We start from the raw sequence: 22,089 nt of genomic DNA, 5'->3' as shown, positions 1-22,089 counted from the left end.
ATTTTAAAAGTTATTTTAAAAATCACTATTGTTATTTTTTTTTTAATTTTTTTGTCTGTCTTTTCGCCATTTCTAGGGCCGCTCCCATGGCATATGGAGGCTCCCAGGGGTCAAATTGGAGCTGTAGCCACTGGCCTACGCCAGAGCCACAGCAACTCAGGATCCAAGCTGAGTCTGCAACCTACACCACAGCTCACAGCAATGCAGGATCCTTAACCCACTGAGCAAGGCCAGGGGTCAAACCCGCAACCTCATGGTTCCTAGTTGGATTCGTTAACCACTGAGCCATGATGGGAACTCCAAAAATCACTATTATTTTGTAGGAAATTTCTCAAATTCATTATAACATACCAGATGGGAACTGCTATTCTTTTTTTTTTGCCATGACCTGTAAAGTCGCGAGCCAGGGATCAAATCTGCCCCACAGCAGTGACCCAAGCCACAGCAGTGACAATACCAGATCCTTAACAGAAGAACTCCATGGAAACTGCTCTTCTTTATTACTGAAGTGTGCCTTCAAACTTCTTTATAAAGAGCAGAGCATGTATTTAATGTTATAGAAAAAACTTCACTCTTTTTCTTCTTTTCCCTCAAGAAGGTAGTCTCCTCATTCAAGTCTCCTCATTCAAAGTTAAAACAACAACAACAAGACCCCTACATGTGCACTCAATTATTAGGTAGTGCTACTGCAGCAACTTATCATTAAGACAAAGTAGGCAGTCAAAAACAGGATCCACATCTCTGCTATTTTACAGGTTTAACAAGGTCATGGAACTATAAGACTATATACTATTCAGCCAAATATTTTTGATAAACACAGATCAACAAAGGTGTTTTTTTTTGTCTTTTTGCCTTTTCTAGGGCTGCACCCGCGGCATATGGAGATTCCCAGGCTAGGGGTTGAATCGGAGCTGTAGCCCCTGGCCCATGCCAGGGCCACAGCAACGCGGAATCCGAGCCACACCACAGCTCAAGGCAACGCCAGATCCTTAACCCACTAAACAAGGCCAGGGATCAAACCGGCAACCTCATGGTTCCCAGTAGGATTCGTTAACCACTGAACCATGACAGCAACTCCCCAACAAAGGCGGGTTTTGTTTTGTTTTGTTTTTTTTAAACCACAAAGTATTTTGTTACTGGAAACAATTTTCTAGTAATTTGAATCATTCTTACTTACCAATATACATGTCCCAACAATGAAAGAGTAAAACAAGCAGAATCACCAAACTCAGTTACAATGTCATCATAGCTTTTCTGCTTATTAAACACTCCACCAGATAAGATCTGTTCCCCTTCTGCAAGCCTTTAAAACACAAATTTACACATTAAAAAAAAAAGTCAATACAAAAAGCACTGTGTATAAAGACATTCTTCATTATCAATATACCTCTTACTATGGAGATAAAGTAAAAAGTTCATGGTACCCATAAAACAGCAATAAACATGTATTGAGAATCATTTGGGAACTTGGTAGTTTATGATCTTAAATTTTTTGTCCTGGAGTTCCAGTCCTGGTGCAGTGGAAATGAATCCGACTAGGAACCATGAGATTGTGGGTTCGATCCCTCGCCTTGTTCAGTGGGTTAAGGATCCGGCATTGTCGTAAGCTGTGGTGTAGGTTGCAGACGTGGCTCTGATCTGGCGTTGCTGTGGCTCTGGTGTAGGCCAGGGGCTACAGCTCCGATTCAACCCCTAGCCTGGGAACCTCCATATGCCGAGGGTTCGGCCCTAAAAAGACAAAAAGGCAAAAAGGCAAAAAAAAAAAAAAAAAAAAAAAAATTCAGTCTTGCCTTTAAAAACAATAGTTTCTGTATGTTCAAATTTAGCCTGAACAACATACATATTACGCATGTCAAAGGAAATGGAAGACCATTATATTGGGGGGAAAATGTAAATGGTTCTTCATTAACAGATGTGATCCTTCTTAGTTATGTAATTCCTTGAAGCTGGAACTTGCAAGCACACTACATAAGTAATAAAAATGCATACTTAATGGCCTCAGTTATTTTTTACAAATGAAACTTGGGAGTTCCCATTGTGGCGCAGTGGTTAACGAATCCGACTAGGAACCATGAGGTTGCGGGTTCGGTCCCTGCCCTTGCTCAGTGGGTTAAGGGTCTGGCGTTGCCGTGAGCTGTGGTGTAGGTCTCAGACGCGGCTTGGATCCCTCGTTGCTGTGGGTCTGGCGTAGGCCGGTGGCTACAGCTCTGATTCGACCCCTAGCCTGGGAACCTCCATATGCCGCGGGAGTGGCCCAAGAAATAGCAAAAAGACCAAAAAAAAAACAAAACAAAACAAAAAAAAAACAAATGAAATTTGAACAACTCTTCATTTCTTTTTGTCAATTATATTTTCTTGATATAGAAAATTACAAATGTTTCCCAAAGGGGAAAAAATTTGCTCTGATTTCACTATATATTTTTTAGCATATCAGAGTTTGTAATGGGTTGTGTTTTAATGTTTTCCCAAATCATCACGTGAAAAATTCTCAAGTAAGCTTACACCGTATCCTAAACATAAAAGGTGATAATCTTAAGTTCTTTTATCAGTAGGACTTTTAAAAAACTATAAATATTTGTAAATGGGATAAGAATGTCTAATTTAAGTATTGGCTTATGAAACTGACAAATAGATTTTAGAGAATTTAACATTAGGATCTTTGGAATACAAATAACTCAGTAACACACGTCTCAGATATTTTAGCTAGCTTTAATTTAAAAGTTATCAATTAGACACTGGACAAACAGACTATGGAGACTTCATGAGGCTTATTTGTATCTTCTCAGTGTAAACCTACAAACTAAATACACACATAGGCTTTTACATTATCTCTTTAGTCACCTTTATCATTATTCTATTTCTCACAGCACAGAAAAAAGTTAGAACATTACCTAAATCTCTAGTTGATTCCATATTCAGAATAGCTGATTTGGTTTAACTATAACATGCAGAAGAGGTACTCTCCTGAATCTGCCTCAAAAGAGTAATGATTCCCACATAGAATGATCTTGAAAGGCAAATAATTATACAACTATCTAGACACAAGGGAACATTAATATCAGGTGAATTGGTAAATAGTTTTTTGGGCTTATTCCAATTGGGTTAGCAATGAAAGCAAAGGAAAAGAAATAATACTTAGAATCATCTTAGGAAATGATAGGAATCAGTTATAACTTAGGTTTCTCCAGAGTTAAATCCTATTATTTATTACCGTAAGAATGAAATCTCTCCATAACAAAAATAATACCACAGGTAACAGTGTAAACATTTCAAGTTACTGAAGCAGCAAATCTCTATTACCAAAAAGAGTGGAGAAAAGGAGTCAATCAAGTTTAGTCCATCAAAAGGATTTTACCTAGAATTCTACAATGTAAGTAGAACAAAATTAGAAAAGATTTAGAAACTTACTTGCTGAGATCGACACAACATTTTGCAAGCAGGTATTTACATTGCGGTGTTGTACAACTGTGTCCTTTCAAGAGTCTATATGCTTTATATGCTTTTCCTGAGCGGTAATAACAGGTTGCCAGTAAAAACAAGGCTTCTTCTGAGTGTACTAAGAATACACATGAAAAAAGAAATTGACTATTATTCAGTATGTTGAATGGTAATAGGTTTGTTTGTTTTTTTGCTTTTTAGGGCCACACCCACAGCATATTGAAGTTTGCACACTAGGGGTCAAATTGAAGCTTCAGCTACGGGCCACAGCCACAGCCACAGCAATGCTGGATCCAAGCTGCATCTGCGACCTACACCACAGCTCATGGCAACACCGGATCTTAATCCACTGAGCAAGGCCGGGGATTGAACCCAAATCCTCATGGGTAGTAGTCACGTTCATTAACTGCTGAGCCACGACAGGAACTCCAGTAATCATTGTTTATCTGGCAATAAACAAGTTTAGCAACAATCAACAACAAAAATCAAGCATGCTATTTAAAACAAAAAAAACAATGTATTAGAAGTTCCTGTCATGGCTCAGCAGTAACAATCTGACAAGTGTCCATGAGGACACGGGTTCAACTGCTGTCCTTGATCAGTGGGTTAAGAATCCACTTAGCCTGTGATGTAGGCTGCAGATGCGGCTCAGGCTCAGATCTGGCGTTGCTGTGGCTGTGACATAGGCTGGCAGGTAGAGCTCTGATTCAACCCCAAGCCTGGGAACTTCCGTATTCCAGGGGTTCAGCCTTAAAAAGAAAAAAGAAAATAAATAAATATATAAACAAACAAAAAACAGGGAGTACTGATAAACAGATTTCACCTGGAACACTAACTCCAAATGACTGACAATATCTGCCTCAAGTGCTAACCTCAGAAAAATTCTAAGGCTGCTCATGGCTTTGCTAGTAAGTATGGAGAGATCAAAATAACAGGATCTGCAAATAGTCTGGATATAGTAACAGATATCTGCACGACATTTATTTGCCACACTTTATTAAGAGCTGTAATGAAAATATATGATTAGGAATTATAAGGTCCATAACATACAATCAGCCCTCTGTAGCTGTAGGTTCCGTATCTGCAAGCTGGTTGAATCCACAGATACAGAATCCATGGTTCAAGAAGCCAATCATTTCTACTGAAATGAACATTAAGAATGGATAATTTATAAAAGAAAAACTGGGGAGTTCCCTGGTGGTCTAGTGGTTAGGATTTGGCACTTTCACTACTACAGCCAGGTTCAATTCCTGGTCTGAGACTGAGAGCCCATATCAAGCCGCTGCATGCAGCAGCCAAACAATCAAAAACTCATGGGTGGTCCTGGGATGGCTATGCTTTATAATGAGGAATAAAGTAAACATCGATTCCACAGAGTCACTCTTAAAACAATATTGGTCAATCAACCCTATATGAGTTAAATTAGGGTATAGCCTATGATCAAACACTCTACAGCTGTCAAAACAAAACAAACAAACAAACAAAAAAACCCTAACATAGATTTCCATGCAGCAACATGGATGGAACTAGAGACTCTCATACTGAGTGAAGTCAGAAAGAGAAAGACAAATACCATATGATATCACTAATATCTGGAATCTAATGTACGGCACAAATGAACCTTTTCACAGAAAAGAAAAGCATGGACTTGGAGAATAGACTTGTGGTTGCCAAGGGGGAAGGGGAGGGAGTGGGATGGACTGGGAACTTGGGGTTAATAGATGCAGACTATTGCCTTTGGAATGGATAAGCAATGAGATCCTGCTGTATAGCACTGGGAACTATGTCTAGTCACCTACGATGGAGCATGATAATGTGAGCAAAAAGATTGTATACTTGTAATGTGTAACTGGGTCACCATGCTGTATAGCAGAAAATTGACAGAACACTGTAAACCAGCTATAATGAAAAAAAAAAAAAAAAAAGAAAAAAGAAAGATTTCCAGAATGCATTGTTACGTGAAGAAAACAAACAAAAAATTACAGAACAATACTGAAATTCCTCTTCTTAAAACAGATCAGCCTTCAAATACAGGTTAGGTCATTTAATACAAGTCCAAAGTAATCAAGAGGGGTTTAAGCTTGTATCTCTTCAGATACATTCCATCAAATAGGAAGATGATTAGTCGTTCAGTGCTTTTAAAGCAGATAGACACCTCTTCATGTTGACTTATAATCTAAATGAGCAGTCTGTCTCAAAATGGACCCCTTTTGGCAAGATCTGAAAAGTTTTCTGAGGTGTGTGTTCTCTATCTAGTCTTGATACACTCCACAATTATCAGAAAGAACTCCTTAGAGGTTAGAGTACTCTGTGTGCTGCCCTGTCAAACCTCTAATGTTTTAAGTATTCAAATGGCATAAACCCTATGGAATTATTTATGATTTGTGGTACATATTTTATCCTGAATATCTTTTTAAGTTATCACATCACCTACAGACAGTATGGCACATGGATTAGAGTACTGACTCTTGAGCCAAACTGAGTTTGGATTCTCCACTACCACTTATTAGCCATGTGACTTAAGGCAAGTTAACCTCTCTGACCCTCAGTTTCTTCACCTGTAAAACAAGGACACAGTGATAACTACACCTCTAAGTACTTAGTGCCATTACAACTGAATGAGTTAATATATGTAGAATACTTTGGACACTGCCTGACACATAGTGAGAGCTCTATGTGTATTATTAAATGATTATCATTGACCTGCTAGATTTAAAATCCCTGAAGAGTCATGTAACATCAATGTGGGATATACAATACATAGCATTGAGCCACAAGCTCAAGTAATTGTTTCATCACCTTTTTTTGCTGTTTTAAATTGCCTGAGTGCAGTACTTTACATATGATGAATGACTCATTCCATCCTTCACAGTCATTTCTGAACATGCCATCTACATACACAACTTCAGTATTTTAATACTATTCCTAGTTTTTAATTTTCTCTATATTTATTCACACCCTAAACTTTAGTACTAACTGGTTTTGTACTTGTATATGGTGGGCATTAATATTTTTAAACACTTTGAAAACATGCTTGGAGTAAATACACCAAAGATAAGAGGGCTGGAAGACGTTTTAAGACTCCTTAGTGTTTGAGGGGGAAACGGCAATCCGTGAGGAGAAAGCAGATGGCCAGATCATGCAGGGCTTTGCAAGCTGTGCAAAGACTTAGAGACAGACTCTTATAGCTATTATATGTCTCTAAAGGGTTTTAAGGAGTAAAGAGAGGAGTTCCCGTTGTGGCTCAGTGGTTTTAGAATCCAACTAGCAGGAGTTCCTATTGTGGCTCAGTGCTTAACGAACCCAACTAGTATCCATAAGGACGAGGGTTCAATCCCTGGCCCAGATCAGGAGGTTAAGGATCTGGTGTGGCTGCAAGCTGCAGTGTAGGTCTCAGACATGGCTCAGATCCCATGTTGTTATGGCTGTGGTGTAGCCTGGCAGCTACAGCTCTGATGCAACCCATAGCCTGGAACTTCCATATGCCATAAGTGCGGCCCTTTTTTTTAAAAAAAAAAAAAAGAAAAAGTAAAAGAGAATTGGTTGATTTGGGAGGGGGAAGGGAAGAGGCAAGGAAGGATAGATACGGGAAAATCAATTAGGAAGCTTTTCTAGTAAGAGAAAGTAATGTCCTAGATTAGGATGGGAACATTATGAATCTAGCTTTGCATGAATTGAGTTTGATGTGTGTGATGTTTGTGTGAAATAATCTAAGTCAATGAATTGAAATAGTTGAATCTCGGATAAAAAAAGTTCACTGGAAAGAACAAGGTCTTAATTCATTACACATAATGAAATGAAAACTATGTGATTACAAAAAAAGAAAAAAGCTGGGAGTTTCTGTTGTGGTGTAGTATCCATGAGGATGCAGGTTCAGTCCCTGGTTTTAGTCGGCAGGTTAAGGATCCAGTGTTGCTGTGAGCTGTGGTGTAGGTCGCAGATGCGGGTTGGATATGGCATAGCTATGGCTCTGGCACAGGCTAGCAGCTGTAGCTCCAATTTGACTCCTAGCCTGGGAACTTCCAAATGCTGCAGGTACGGCCCTAAAAAAAATGAGAAGAGAAAAAAAAAAAGCGAATAATCTGGGGCAAATATGCAATAAATAAGACAACAGCTCACAGCAACAGGAATAAATTCAAAACATACACTTGAGAAGATACCCAGAATTCTTCATAGTTATAAATATGCAGGACAAAATACCTCAATTTTTTTTTTCTTTTGCTTTTTAGGGCTGCACCTGCAGCATATGGAAGTCCCCAGGCTAGGGGTTGAAGTGGAGCTACAGCCACCAGCCTACACCACAGCTACAGCAATGCCAGATCCAAGCCACATTTGCAACCTACACCACAGTTCAGGGCAATGCTGGACCTTTGACCCACTAGGTGAGGTCAGGGATCAAACCCACATCCTCACGGATCCTAGTCGGGTCTGTTAACCTCTGAGCCATGATGGGGAACTCTGCCTCAATATTGTCAAGTAAGCAAAAATACATCAAAATGGTGAATCTGATACAAAACCTGAAGCAACTCTACAAAGGTATTAAAAGTAGCATGTAAATGAGATACACAGATACCAAGAAAGAAAAATTTTGATGAACTAGTGTCATCATAAAGATAAGACAAAAGTGATACCCAGAATCTTGTTACAGTCATAAAAAGTGACAGAATGCTTTATGTTTTTTTCCTTTATAGTTCTATAGAAATGTATAGATTACAAACCTTCTGCATATAGTCGTTCTGCGAGGAAAACTGCATCTCTGTAAGCATAGTGGTTTAGTGCTTGCCATATAGCAGCCTGCAAGTGGAGGGAAAAGAACATAAATATAGAAACATAAAGAGTTTCATGGTAACTCTTAGCAGATCCTTGCATGTAATACTCAAATCAACATGACTAAGTAATAAAACCTCAATGCCTACAGTGCAAACTCTATAATGTGTTAAATAAGGCTCTTTATAGTACGGCTCCTAACACAGCTGAATTTACTCACTCAACTCTCTATGAACTTTTAGACTTCTGTGTGTTTGAACTTCCTTTTCTTTCACTGGGGACTGTGGGCTCCATTCACCTACCTCCTCTTATAAACTGCTTATCCCTAAAGATCCAGCTTAAATAACACTTACTTCATAAAACTTTCTGAACTGGCGGGCTCTAGTACTCATTCATTTAATAAATATTTACTGACTGCCTAATATGTGCCAGGCACTTTCTAGACTAGCAGCACAGTAACAAATAGTTTCTGTTCTCATTTGAGTACATTTTAGTGCTACTCCTGTCTAGATCAGTAGCTATCAACCCATGCTTGGTGGTGCTCTACCTCAAATTACTGGAAGCGGGGACTGAGTTTAGATATCCTTATTTTCAACCTTTTTACTGGTAAGCATGCAGGGTTCAGAACAGTTCTACTTTCTAGGTAAGTAGTTCTCTCTCCTTTTATAGTGTACTTTTTTTTTTTTTTTTTTTTTAGGGCCACACATGTGGTATATGGAAGTTCCCAGGCTAGGGGTTCAATCAGAACTACAGTTGCCAGCCTACACCACAGCCACAGCAACGAGGGATCCAAGCTGCATCTGTGGCCCACTATGAGAGGCCAGGGAATGAATCTGGATGCTCACAGATACTAGTCAGATTCATTTCCACCTAACAGGAACTCCCTATAGTATACTCTTGAAAAACTTATGAAAGCTTATGGACCTCCTCCACAGAAAAAAGCACATGTACATATATACAGAAAAATCTATATACAGCGTTAGGGTTTCACATATATCTTGGTTCATTAAAAATCACTGTTCTAGGAGTTCCCATTGTGGCTCAGTGATAACGAACCCAACTAGGATCCACGAAGACATGGTTCGCCACCTGGCCTCACTCAGTGGGATTAAGGGTCTGGTGTTGTCATGAGCTGTGTTGTAGGTTACAACTCGGATTCCGCATTGCTGTTTTCTCAAGCTTTCCATGCTAGCCCAATGACCTTTTAGCTCCTCAGACCTGCCAGGCTATCTTCCAGCCACAAATCCTTTAAACATATAGTTCAATTTGGCTGGCACGCTCTCGTTTCCTTCAAACTATGCAAAATCCTAGTCATTCTTCAGACTTCCTTCCCAGGAAGGCTTTCTTAGGACACCCAGATGAGATGAGGCAACCTTGTACATGCTATTAACACCAAGTACCTTTCCTTTGCGATGCTTCTTACTGTTATAACTTTACATTTATTTAGGAGAGTATGTGAGTAATGTCTTCCTCACTATTAATATAAACTCTAGAAAGGTAGGGACTAAATTTGTTTTGGCTCACTATATACTCCCAGCATTAATTATGTACTTTGAAAGTAGCTGCTTAAGTAACAAATGGTGAATGAATAAAGAAATGATCTTTGACTTCTGGCTGTCATTTTTATATGTTAGACTTAGCCTTAAGTTTTTCTGTATTCTTATCTGTTCAACAGTTAAGGATCTCTGGAAATCTCTATTGAAGAAACTCTGTAATACATAGAATTACCTTGTAATACAAATAATTACCACTAAATTATTCCTTTATAAAACATGGAGAGTTTCTAAGAACCTACTGAAAGAACATGGTGTGCAGAAGAGTATACCTAGGACATAATGTTGGAGACTTGTGTTCACATTTGTGTGCCAGAGTTCCCATCGTGGCTCAGCGGAAAGGAATCTGACTAGTACCCATGAGGACGCAGGTTCAGTCGCTGGCCTTGTTCAATGGGTTAAGGATCCGGTGTTGCTGTGAGCTGTGGTGTAGGTAGCAGACCCGGCTCGGATTCCATGTTGCTGTGGTTGTGGTGTAGGCCAGCAGCTACAGCTCTGATTTGACCCCTAGCCTGGGAACCTCCATATGTCATGGGAGCAGCTCTAAAAAGAAAAAAAGAAAAAAAATTTTGTGTGCATTTTCAACAATGTGATTTGGGGGGAATTATTTAACTTTTATCAGCCTCAATTTTCTCATCTGAAAAACAAAACTCTATTTCTTGAACTTGTGTGGATTAAATAAAATGATACATGTGTGGTGCTCTTATAATACTGACTGGCATACATTAAGCACTTAAAACCTTTTACTTTTCCAGTTCTTTTTTTTGCTTTTTAGGGCCACACCTGCGGCATATGGAAGTTCCCAGCTAGGGGATGAACTGGAGCTACAGCTGCCAGCTTACCATGGGCACAGCAATGCAGGATCAGAGCTGCGTCTGCAACCTACACCACAGCTCCTGGCAACATTAGATCCTTAACCCACTGAGTCAGGCCAGGGATAGAACCTGCATCCTCATGGATACTAGTTGGATTTGCTTCTGCTGTGCCAGAACAGGAACTCCTCCAGTTCTTAATATAAACAAATTCAATAAATATAATTTACAGTTTCTATTATAGAACATCTCCCATCATATCTGCCACAATTGTTTATTTTGTAATAAATAAGCCACAAAGGACCCCATGATTCGCCAGCTACATTAGTGCTACTCATCACCAGGAAAATCTGGCATGATTACCAAAAAGTCTTAGAAGTTTGTTTATGCATGCCATGCCTGTGGCATGTGGAAGTTCTACGGCCAGGGACTGAATGCACAACAGAGCAGTGACCCAAGTCGCTAAAGTGACAACACTGGAAACTTAATCTGCTCTGCCACAAGGGAACTCCTCTTCCTGTCTTTTTAAAATTAAAGAAATGAAAATAGAAAAAAAAGTATCTACGCATTTCTGATTTAAACTCAAATTTTGCTCAGATCAGTATCATTCTTTTATCATCAAGTCTTAATAGGGTTAAAAAGGGATAATGAAAGCAGCCAACAAAAACTCCCATATATCCCAGAAGTAAAACTTGCCACTTAGAGAACCCCACATAGAGCTTCCATCACCACTTTGCTCAAGCACCTCGAAGTTCCTGGGTGATGGTATGTTTCTCTGTTTTGGGGGAATGAGGTGAGGAATGAACTATTCTCTAAGACATTGCAAACTGGTAGCTGATGACAGGCAGGGCTAAGATTAGCCATGGTTATTCATCTACTGCTCAACTGCTGATGTAAACCTGCACCTTAAAGAATATCACTCAGTGCATCACTTTAGGAGTTCTACAAATGAAGCCCAGATGGAGAAATGCTGCTAAGGTCATGAAGCCAAACAGAGCAACACCACCACCCATCCAAAAAAGTTTAAAAGAGAAATCCTACAGATTAAACTCATGGGTCAGTCCTAGGCTACACTGATTTAAAAGACAATGAAATCCAACTAGAACAAACCGTCACACCATGCACAAAAATAAACTCAAAATGGCTTAAAGACTTAAACATAAGACATCATAAAACTCATGGAAGAACATAGGCAAAACAGTCTCTGACACAATCACATAAATGTTTTCTTAGGTGAGTCTGCCAAAGTAACAGAAATAAAACCAAAAATAAACTAATGGAACTTAATCAAACTGACAAGCTTTTTGCACAGCAAAGGAAACCATTAAAAAAAAAAAAAAAGACAACCTATGGAATGGGAGAAAATAGTTTCAAACAATGCAACTGACAAGGGCTTAATCTCTAAAATATACAAACAACTTATACAACTCAACAGCAAAAAAACAAACAACCCAATTGAAAAATGAGCAAAAGACCTGAACGGACATTTCTCCAAAGAAGACATTCAGATGGCCAACAAGCACACGAAAAAATGCTCAACATCACTGATTATTAGAGAAATGCAAATCAAAATTAAAATGAGGTACCACCTCCCACCAGTCAGAATGGCTATCATTAGTTAGTAAGAATGCAAATAACAAGTGCTGGCCAGGGTGTGGAGAAAAGGGAACCCTCCTACACTGTTGGTGGGATGTAAATTGGTACAACCACTCTGGGAAACAGTAGGAAGGTACCTCAGAAAACTAAATATAGGAGTTCCCGTCATGGCGCAGTGGTTAACGAATCCGACTAGGAACCATGAGGTTGCGGGTTCGGTCCCTGCCCTTGCTCAGTGGGTTAATGATCCAGCGTTGCCGTGAGCTGTGGTGTAGGTTGCAGATGCGGCTCGGATCCCGCGTTGCTGTGGCTCTGGCGTAGGCCGGTGGCTACAGCTCCGATTCAACCCCTAGCCTGGGAACCTCCATATGCCGCGGGAGCGGCCCAAGAAATAGCAACAACAACAACAAAAAGACAAAAAAAAAAAAAAAAAAAAAAAAAGACAAAAAAAAAGAAAACAAAAAAGAAAACTAAATATAGAACTACCATATGACCCAGCAATCCTACTCCTGGGCATATATCCAGACAAAACTTTCCTTGAAAAAGACACATGCACCTGTATGTTCATGGCAGCACTATTCACAATAGCCAAGACATGGAAACAACCTAAATGTCCATTGACAGATGAGTGGATTAAGAAGATGTGATATATATATACAATGGAATACTACTCAGCCATAAAAAAGAACAAAATAATGCCATTTGCAGTAACATGGATGGAACCAGAGACCCTCATACTAAGTGAAGTAAATCAGAAAGAGAAAGACAAATACCATATGATATCACTTATATCTGGAATCTAATATCAGGTACAAATGAAACTATCTACAGAAAATAAACAAAGTCATGGACATGCAGAATAGACTTGTGGTTGCCAAGGGGGAGGGAGAGGGAGTGGGATGTGCTCTAAGTTTGGGGTTAAAAGATGGAAACTACTGCATTAGGAGTAGCTAGGCAATGAGATCCTGCTGTATTGCATAGGGAACTGTATCTAATCACTTGTAATGGAACATAATGGAGGATAATGTGAGAAAAAGAATAAATATATATGTATAGCTGGGTCACTGTGCTGTATAGCAGAAATTGACAGAACATTATAAATCAGCTACAACCAACAAAATTAAAAACATAATGAAATCAACACCATAAAATTAAATGGCAAAGTTTCTTGTTTGCTCTTTTGAAACATGAAATATTATTTTAAATATTTAAATAAGTTGTACAACTAATTCGGACTTAAATATGACAACATAGATTGTTTTGTGTTGTTCTCATTTTTGTTAAAACAAAAGAAAAAGAAATTAGCTGTGGAGTTCTCCTCGTGGCTCAGTGGAAATGAATTTGACTAGTGTCTATGAGGACACAGGTTCGATTCCTGGTCTTGCTCAGTGGGTTAAGGATTTGGTATTGTCATGAGCTGTGGTGTAGGTTGCAGACGTGGCTGGGATCCCGAGTTGCTGTGGCGTAGGCTGGCGACTACAGCTCCGACTGGACACCTAGCTTGGGAACCTCCATATGTTGTGGGTGTGGCCCTAAAAAAAAAAAAAAAAAAGACAAAAGAAATGGATAACAAAAGCTCCAGAAAACATAAGAAGGTATGAGGGAAAAAATCACTGTGTAATTTTCCTATTATGCATTACAATCTAATTTATAGAACTCTAATTTAGTTCAAGTCTACATCAGTGATTCTCAGTGTGGGCAATAAAGCCCTCAACCCAGATGTTAAGTCCCTTGTAACGTGATTCTAACTGGCTAGCAAAACCTTATCTCTTCCTACTTTCAATATCCATTTTAGCCAAGGATATAATTTTACTATTTTCTTGTTCCTTAAACTCCATTCTCAAGTTTGGGCTTTTGCTCATGCCATCCTATGCCAAGAATATTCTCTCTCTTCTCTACCAATTCAAACCCTTTCTATCTCCTAAAGCTTTAAGTTCTACTCCTTCAAGAAATCTTTCCCATTTTCTGTAGAGTCTACAAGGATCTCTCTCTCCTGAATTTATTATCTGTGTAATCAAATATATAGTGACATAACATTATCCAGTTGTTCCTGCTAAGCACACTTATCTTCCCAATAAGACTAGACCCCTCAAAAGATTAGAGGTTATGTATCCACATTTCCACTGGTTGATTTCACAAATATCTCCAACTCAATTTGCTCACAACAGAATTCTTAATCGTCTTTCTCCAAACTTGTCTCCCTTCAAAGAACTCTCCGTTTACTAAATGGCATTCCCCAAAATGAAATCTAAGTAGTGTTCTTGATCCCCTCACATCCAATTAATTTCACATCTCATTGGCTCTACCTCCAAAAATCTTACTGTTGGAAATTACAGTAACTCTGGCTCAGGTCATCAGTGTCAGAAAGTGAGACTCGTGGACAAGGAGGAATCTGGACAAGGCTCTTTACCTCTGCAGAAGGGCAGGGGCACTACAAAAAGTGTGGGCACATTCTTCCTGGTTGGCTAATTTGAAACAAATTGTTACTACGAAAAGAGGTAAAGAGGAAGGGGTTGCAGGGTTGATTCAGTGGAAGCCAGAGCCGGGAACAAAATGGAGTAAGGGAGATTTCCTTTGATAGAAAAGACATTATGTTACTTTCCACATTATGAATTTATTTACCTCTTTCCTACTTCACTGCTAGGTTACCTTTCATCCTAAGACTGTTTTTGCTCTTGCCTTGCTCCTCCCTGACCTTTCACACACAATAGCCAGAGAAATCATGCCAATCTTTCAATGATTCCCCATTACACTTAAAATGAAAACTCAACTTTTATTTATTTTTTGTCTTTTTAGGGACACACCCACGGCATAGGGAGGCTCCCAGGCTAGGAGTTAAATCAGAGCGATAACCCCTGGCCTCCACCAGAGCTACAGTAACACTGGATGCAAGCTGCATCTGTGAACTACACCATAGCTCACTGCAAAGCTGGATCCTTAACCCACTGAGCAAGGCCAGGGATTGAACCTGCGTCCTCATGGACAATAGTCAGATTCGTTTCCGCTGAGCCACAACAGGAACTCCAAAACTGAACTTCTTATAATGGCCTTCCATTACTATGCAACTCGAGCCACACTGGCCTTCTTTCACTTCTTTCAATGCCAAATTTTGCTATGTCTTAAGGACTTTGCATATGCTGTTTGCTCGTAATGCTCTTCAAATTACTGCTGCCTTCTCAACCGTTGAATTTAGTTTCAGTGTTATCTGAATAAAAAGGACTTTCCTGACATCTTTTTTTTTTTTTTTTTTTTTGTCTTTTTGCCATTTCTTAGGCCACTCCCGCGGCATATGGAGTTTCCCAGGCTAGGGGTGGGATCGGAGCTGTAGCCGCTGGCCTACACCAGAGCCACAGCAATGCGGGATACGAGCCACGTCTGCAATACACACCACGGCTCACAGCAACATGGATCCTTAACCCACTGAGCAAGGCCAGGGATTGAACCCGCAACCTCATGGTTCCTAGTCGGATTCGTTAACCACTGAGCCACGACGGGAACTCTGCTGACATCTTTTTTAGAAAAGATTTTAGAATATCTTTTACCTGTGCTTGGCACATTCCAAATGCATAACATTCTTTCCAATTTGATTTTTTTCATTGAGGCTTCTTCTGAACTTTCTGTTTTGTAGTACCTCCTTTGATGGTCTAATTGCAAACCTGACAACTAGACTTAGGTCAGGACCCTCCAATTAGGTCCCTCTCCTAACACCCTATTCATAGAGCCCTTCTTATCACAGTTTATAATTACTAATTTGTGATTATTTGTCCCATGCTTTTTCTCTATATAAGCACAGAGGCTATATCAGGACATTGGTCCATAAAGGAATTATTATGTACTTGCAATGACTTCCTCCTCTGCCTCCTCACCTCCATGGCTCCTCAGTTAAGGTACTACGCAGTACTGTCTTCAAGGTACTATACTGTACCTAAATATAAAGCAATCTATTTTCCAAAAGAAAAGTTCACAAACAAATGTATTTCAGCTAACTCAAATATATACATTTTTTGGAGTTCCCATTCTAAAAATAGAACAATTTTATTAAAAGTCTTTTTTTTTTTGGTGTGTGTGGGATCATCCAGCACAATTTTCCTGAATATGCCACCTTCGATTCTAAGTTATTTGAAATATGTACCCTTTGAATCCACGTTAGATGCTGTCTCAACACATCTTATCCCTAGCCAAAAGTATTCTTTCACTATCTAATGATCTCTAAAACAATATTATATGTGTAAAGCACCCACTTACTCTGCTGCTTATTAAAGTGATTTACAAGGCCTTTTTTTTTTTTTTTACAACTTCATCTAACACTTCTAATAATGATGTCTTACTCCCAGGAATACTGATAAATCTATATAAAATGTCATTTAAAAAATAAATTTCAGAGTTCCCGTCGTGGCGCAGTGGTTAACGAATCTAACTAGGAACCATGAGGTTGCGGGTTCGGTCCCTGCCCTTGCTCAGTGGGTTAACGATCCGGCCGTGAGCTGTGGTGTAGGTTGCAGACGCGGCTCGGATCCCACGTTGCTGTGGCTCCGGCGTAGGCTAGCAGCTACAGCTCCGATTCGACCCCTAGCCTGGGAACCTCCATATGCCGCAGGAGCAGCCCAAAGAAATAGCAAAAAGACAAAAAATAAATAAATAAATAAATAAATAAATAAATTTCATCAGATGAATTTTATTAAGATCCAAATTAACACTGATTCAAGTCACTTAGGCTAATTTATCTCCCAGTTACTTTAAAAATAACTGACAAAAATTTCTGCCTCATAATAGAGATTTTTGTAAAGACTCAAATATAAAGTAACACTTTTCTAAGAGAGAGAATTGTATTTAGGCTTATACGGTTTAAATCAAACTGGCTACTCCATGCTAAAACTTTAAAAAAGAAAAAGCAAAAAACAGTTGCTCATCTTTTCTCTCAACTTTTTCCAAGGAGGCCTAGTAATACCTTGAGCAGAGACATCCCTAGAAAGGAAATACCTTCTTTCATTCCTTCACAAATACATGCAATCACTTACTAGAGTTTTAAAAAAAGTATCTTATGTAGCTGTTCTATTTTTATTCTCTTTTTTAATAATTCCTTCCCATTTTCAGCACTATTCCTATCAGTTGATTTTTATCATTGTAGCCAAAGATCCTATTGCTCCAGATCCCTTCTTGAATGGCTTCTTCTCATAGTAAAAATTATAACCAAAATTCTCACCTAGCTCTATCTTCACTCATCTTACCACTGTGCCCAAATCTAATAAAGGTAGTATAGGAAAAAAAAAAAGACCAATTTGACCTTTTTTGGGGGGGGGGTCTTTTTGTCTTTTTAGGGCTGCCCCCACGGCATATGGAGGTTCCCAGGTTAGGGGTCCAATTGGAGCTGCAACTGCCTGCCTATGTCACAGCCACAGCAATGTGGGATCCAAGCCACGTCTGCGACCTACACCACAGCTCATAGCAATGCTGGATCCTAAACCCACTGAGCAAGGCCAGGTATTGAACCCGTGTCCTCATGGATGCTAGCTGGGTTTGCTAACTGCTGAGCCAGGATGGGAACTCCAAGACAAATCTGACTTTTAAGCCTTAAAAATACCCTAAATGCTTTAGAGTTAAGAGTACTTTAAAGAAAAAGAGGAAACTCGATTGGTACTATCAAGGAATTGGCTACATATTTTCTTTATGTTTTTATGTAAGTTTAAATTGTTAATAAATAGTTGTTATAGGTTAGTAATAAAACTAGTTTATCATTTTAGAAGGGTTTGGGGACCAGAGAAGGAAAATATATCATTAATTATTGAAATTACAAAAATCTGAAGCAGAAATTAAACGATTTAAGTGATTTGCTTATCCATTTAAAAAGGTACAGACAGTAACTTCCAATTTCATGTTAGGCTTCAAAAAAAAAATCTTAAAAAGGGACTCTTTACTAGTAAGAGAAAAGTGATGGAAGGAAATAGCTTTGAAAGCACCAGTATAATGTAAAAACAGGTAAACTTCCAGGATAGAATCTCACATTATATTAACTAAAAAACTAATAGTTGCTATACAGAAAAGAGCTAGAGAAAGAGCCAACTAGGAGAAAATAGTATTTCATCCTGTGAAGAAAAATTAAGGAAATATGGAAGGAGTGATGTATTAAATTTTTTACTATGTGATACCAATAGTAAGTAGTGAATAGGCCTATTAAGGGCAATATGAAAGAACTTCTAAAATTGGTTTCTTTTTTTAACTTCAAAATAAAGAAAGTCCCTGACTCAAAGACAGTAGTTGATAAAGGTCAACTCTTTTAATCAATTCAAAGATCATAGGGTAGGCATAAAGTCTCCCAGACCTGGTCCATCACCAAGGGACAAAAGATTCAGTTTCTTCAGATGTCTTGGGGGGGGGGGGGGGAATGACTTGGCACTGCATCATCACACACTTAAAATCCAATAGGGTTCCTTCCAAGCCAATGGAGCACTTTGCATCAAAACATACCTTGGTGTGGTACGGACGGAAAAATCATTATCTGCCTTTCATTTCCTGAACGCCTTATAAACACGTACAATAAAACACTCCTGATTCCCATCATAGGTCATGGAAAAAACCCAACTTGCCGTTTCCACCCTCTCCCCTTTAATAGGTGCTTGCATCTCAGCACCGGGCCTTGGAGTTCTCGACGGAAATCATTGTCCAGAAGGAAGTTTACTGGGCGAGAAAAGCAACGTGGGTTACAAAGTCTGTCACCGAAATAGAAATTAGTATTAAAAACACCGATCCTACCCTCCCTCCACCTACTCACAAAAAAACAAAAACAAAATCAAAAACAACACTCTCCCCGCAAACTTGCCCCACCATTATGAAGATCCTGCAAACGCTGATCAAATATGCTTCCCAATCATCTTCAGGCAAGAGAGCACCTGGGGCTAGTTTTCCGCCCCCTCATCCCAAACCCGTCCCGGGCCCGGCCCCCAGACTGACAGAAGGGGTTCGCTCGACGTTGGCCTGGAAGGGAAAGGGGGTCTTATCAACGAACCCCGCTCCTGCTGGGGGAAGAAGTAATGTAGGGCCAGAGGTAACACGGCTTAGGTTGCGGGCAAGGCTTCGGAACTGACGAGAAGACAGGCAGAAGCCGGCGAGAGGGGAGGCGGGAGAAGCAGCCGGGCCTAGGCCGCACCAGGCCGCGAAGTGGCCATACGCTGCTTCCAGACCAAGGCTGCGAGCCAAGCCTCAGCGAAGGGGGTTACCATTACCTGGACGGGTTCCTGCAGCACCGTCATCCTTGAGGCTCAGGCCCACTTTCTGCAGTGCCTCAGGCCCCCCCCCGTAGCGGCTCCGGCCCGGCCAGCCCCGGCTCATTTAAACTCACCAGCGACCGTTACCGGGGGATGGGGGAGGCCGAGCGATTGCCGAGTACTTCCGAAAGGGACACGGAAAAACCCGAAGTGGAGAGACCGGGGCGGGAGCCAGACGGAAATGACCGAAGGAAACCGGAAATACCCGAGGTGTATCGACGGAGGAGGAGACCGTTGCCGGAAATTGTCGAGGATTACCGGAGATTACCGAGTGTAACCCAGTGCGTAGGTTCCACTTCTACGCCATGCCTTCACTCACGCACGCCACGCCCCCCATGGGCCACCCTAGGGCACGCCCAATCCGCAACCAGTAGGCTGGGCATGGCTGCAGGAGTCAGCTGGGATCGTTACGTGACCCGGTGGCCGCCTTGCTTCTCCGCTCAACCTTGCTGGATTAATTGGTGCGCTGCAGATTAAGCAAAGGGTTAAACCCAAGAGTTTGGGGTTGACTTTAGTTAAACAAGAATTATCTGTATTTTGAGTTTAGGTCATTCATTCATTCCAGAACTATCTATTCAAGGCTCAAAAGGAAAATAGGAAATTGGAAGGATTGCCACCCCCGAAGATTTTGTAGGACCCCGGTCCTCAAAGAGATTATTGTCTATTTAACGGAAAACTAATGTAACAAAGAATAGTACATTATATGGTGATGTGAGCATTCAGAAGAGAGGAAAGGGAAATTAATTAGGATTGAGATGAGGAAGTTTCAGACTGGTTTCGAAGGATGGGTAGAATTAGAAGAAAGGAGAAAATAGAAGGAAGTAGAATGAGATCTGGTACGTTAACTGGAAATGATTATTTAGGTGGCCAGATCATGGAAAAATCTCAGGAGGGAAGAGTTTTTTATTCTTGATAGAGGCATTGTGGTGTATTGGGAAATTCAGAGGCTTAGTTTTGAATTTTATCTCTGGCACTAAATTGTATTAGGTCCTTAAGCAAGTCACAACCTCCCTGAACTTCTGTTGCCTTAGTCTGAAAAAAAAAAGCAATTAAGAGAACTAAATGCATTAAAGTATGTGACTGTGTCTAACAAACTCTAAGAGGTTCTCAAATTTACTTCCTGCTCCCTTTCCCCCCAGAATGTGTGAACAGGGAACTATCAAAACTTTATTTTTTGGTAGATAAGAAAAAGTCTTTGCAATATTTTTAAATTCAAGTATAGTTGATTTACAATATTATGTTTCAGGTGAACAGCAAAGTGATGCAGATATATTTACAGATTGTTTGCCATTATAGTTTATTACAAAATATCAAATATAGTTCCCTGTGCTATACAGTAAATCCTTGTTGCTTATCTATTTTGTGTAGAGTAGTTTGTAGCTATTAATCCCATACTCCTAATTTCTCCCTCTCTCTCCCTTCCCTCTTTGGTAACCTTAAGGTTAAGGAAAACATTTGGGTTTTATTGTGTGTTTGATTGTTTGCTTTTTAGGGCTGGCCACATCTGCAACATATGGAGGTTCTGAGGCTAGGGGTCTCATCAGAGCTGTAACCGCAGGCCTACGATACAGCCACAGCAACTTGGGATCTGTGACCCACACCACAGCTCACGGCAATACTGGATTCTTAACCCACTGAGCAAGGCCAGGGATCAAACCCAAGTCCTCATGGATGCTAGTCAGGTTTGTTAACTCCAAAATGTGATGCTTTTAAGTGAGCATAGCACTCCAGATTTTCTTCAAATGGAGTTCGGAATGCAAGAGGACAGGCTTTTATTTTCTGGATTACTTCTGTTAAGGTGGACTAAAGTTGTATTTGCATTTTATAACAGTCAATGACACGGTTTGTTCATGCTAAGTTTTTTGTCATTTTTTTTTTAAGGCCGCACCCAGGGCATATGGAGGTTCCCAAGCAAGGGGTTGAATAGGAGCTGCAGCTTCGGTCCTACACCACAGCCACAGCAACGTTAGATCTGAGCCGCATCTGCAGCCTACACCACAGCTCATGGTAACACCAGATCCTTAACCCACTGAATGGGACCAGGGATCAAACCCACGTCCTCATGGATACTAGTCAGGTTCATTAACCACTGAGCCATGACGGGAACTCTGGTTTTCTGTCCTTTAACATGCACAGCTCTTTTTTACACAACACGTGAAAGTCTTGTACTTGTACACTGGATTCTTGTAAATTTAAATGTAGGAACTCACAACACAGGATAGATACATAAAGATGATATTTTTTTGTGTGAAAATGTGTATCTAGAGTCAGCATTTAAAGAGTCTGTGATTCTTGCACTCTGGCTCTTAAGCTTAGAATTTGCCTAAAGTCCCTCCTTTTTTTTCGTTTCTCTAAAAAAACAAAGCATTTCTTTCCTGACTGTTACTCACGGGGTTAACACATCTGTTGGTGGTTTTGTACTCATGCACAGCAAGGCCACATCGTTTGAAGTTGTGCTTTGATGGAATCTTTTAGAGCATTTTTCACTTCCTTTTCTGTTCCTGATTGACCTACTTAAACTCACCATCTAGCAACCCCTTGGGCATCCTGCTGTCACCTGTTCTCCACATATATTTAGCGGGCAAATGGAGTTAAATTACAATCAGCATTATTCCAAACATGGTAAATTGTCCTTTTCCTTAGCCTGATTCATGGTCTGTT

At 40.0% G+C, this 22,089-nt stretch overlaps 1 protein-coding gene across 17 annotated transcripts in view; it reads right to left on the bottom strand.

The window, feature by feature from the left end:
- CDC27 (cell division cycle 27) overlaps window positions 1–19,494 on the bottom strand; it is a 71,340-nt gene extending 51,846 nt beyond the window's left edge. For 8 of the 17 annotated variants that reach the window (XR_002337068.2, XR_002337069.2, XM_084984119.1 and 5 more), the window contains exons 1-4: window positions 19,387–19,494; window positions 8,157–8,232; window positions 3,409–3,556; window positions 1,178–1,303 (exon numbers count right to left, since the gene is read on the bottom strand). Coding sequence is in view for 7 of the 17 variants with exons in the window: in XM_003131307.6 (XP_003131355.2) it covers window positions 1,178–1,303; window positions 3,409–3,556; window positions 8,157–8,232; window positions 19,387–19,413 (377 nt within the window). In the remaining 10 variants the exon portion in view is untranslated. Of the gene's footprint in view, window positions 1–1,177; window positions 1,304–3,408; window positions 3,885–8,156; window positions 8,233–19,386 lie in introns of all 17 variants that reach the window. The other 9 variants (XM_084984122.1, XM_084984127.1, XM_013989920.2 and 6 more) reach the window with 2 other exon arrangements.
- Window positions 19,495–22,089: the final 2,595 nt, after the last annotated feature.

Source organism: Sus scrofa, chromosome 12 (assembly GCF_054392235.1).
Source record: "Sus scrofa isolate SSC_HxYL_T2T_F1_AM1 chromosome 12, Sscrofa_HxYL_maternal_Yorkshire_Landrace_v2.0, whole genome shotgun sequence".
Classification (NCBI taxonomy): Eukaryota; Metazoa; Chordata; class Mammalia; order Artiodactyla; family Suidae; genus Sus; species Sus scrofa.
Note: the sequence above shows the minus strand (reverse complement) of the source record. Positions and strands in the feature narration are given on the sequence as shown.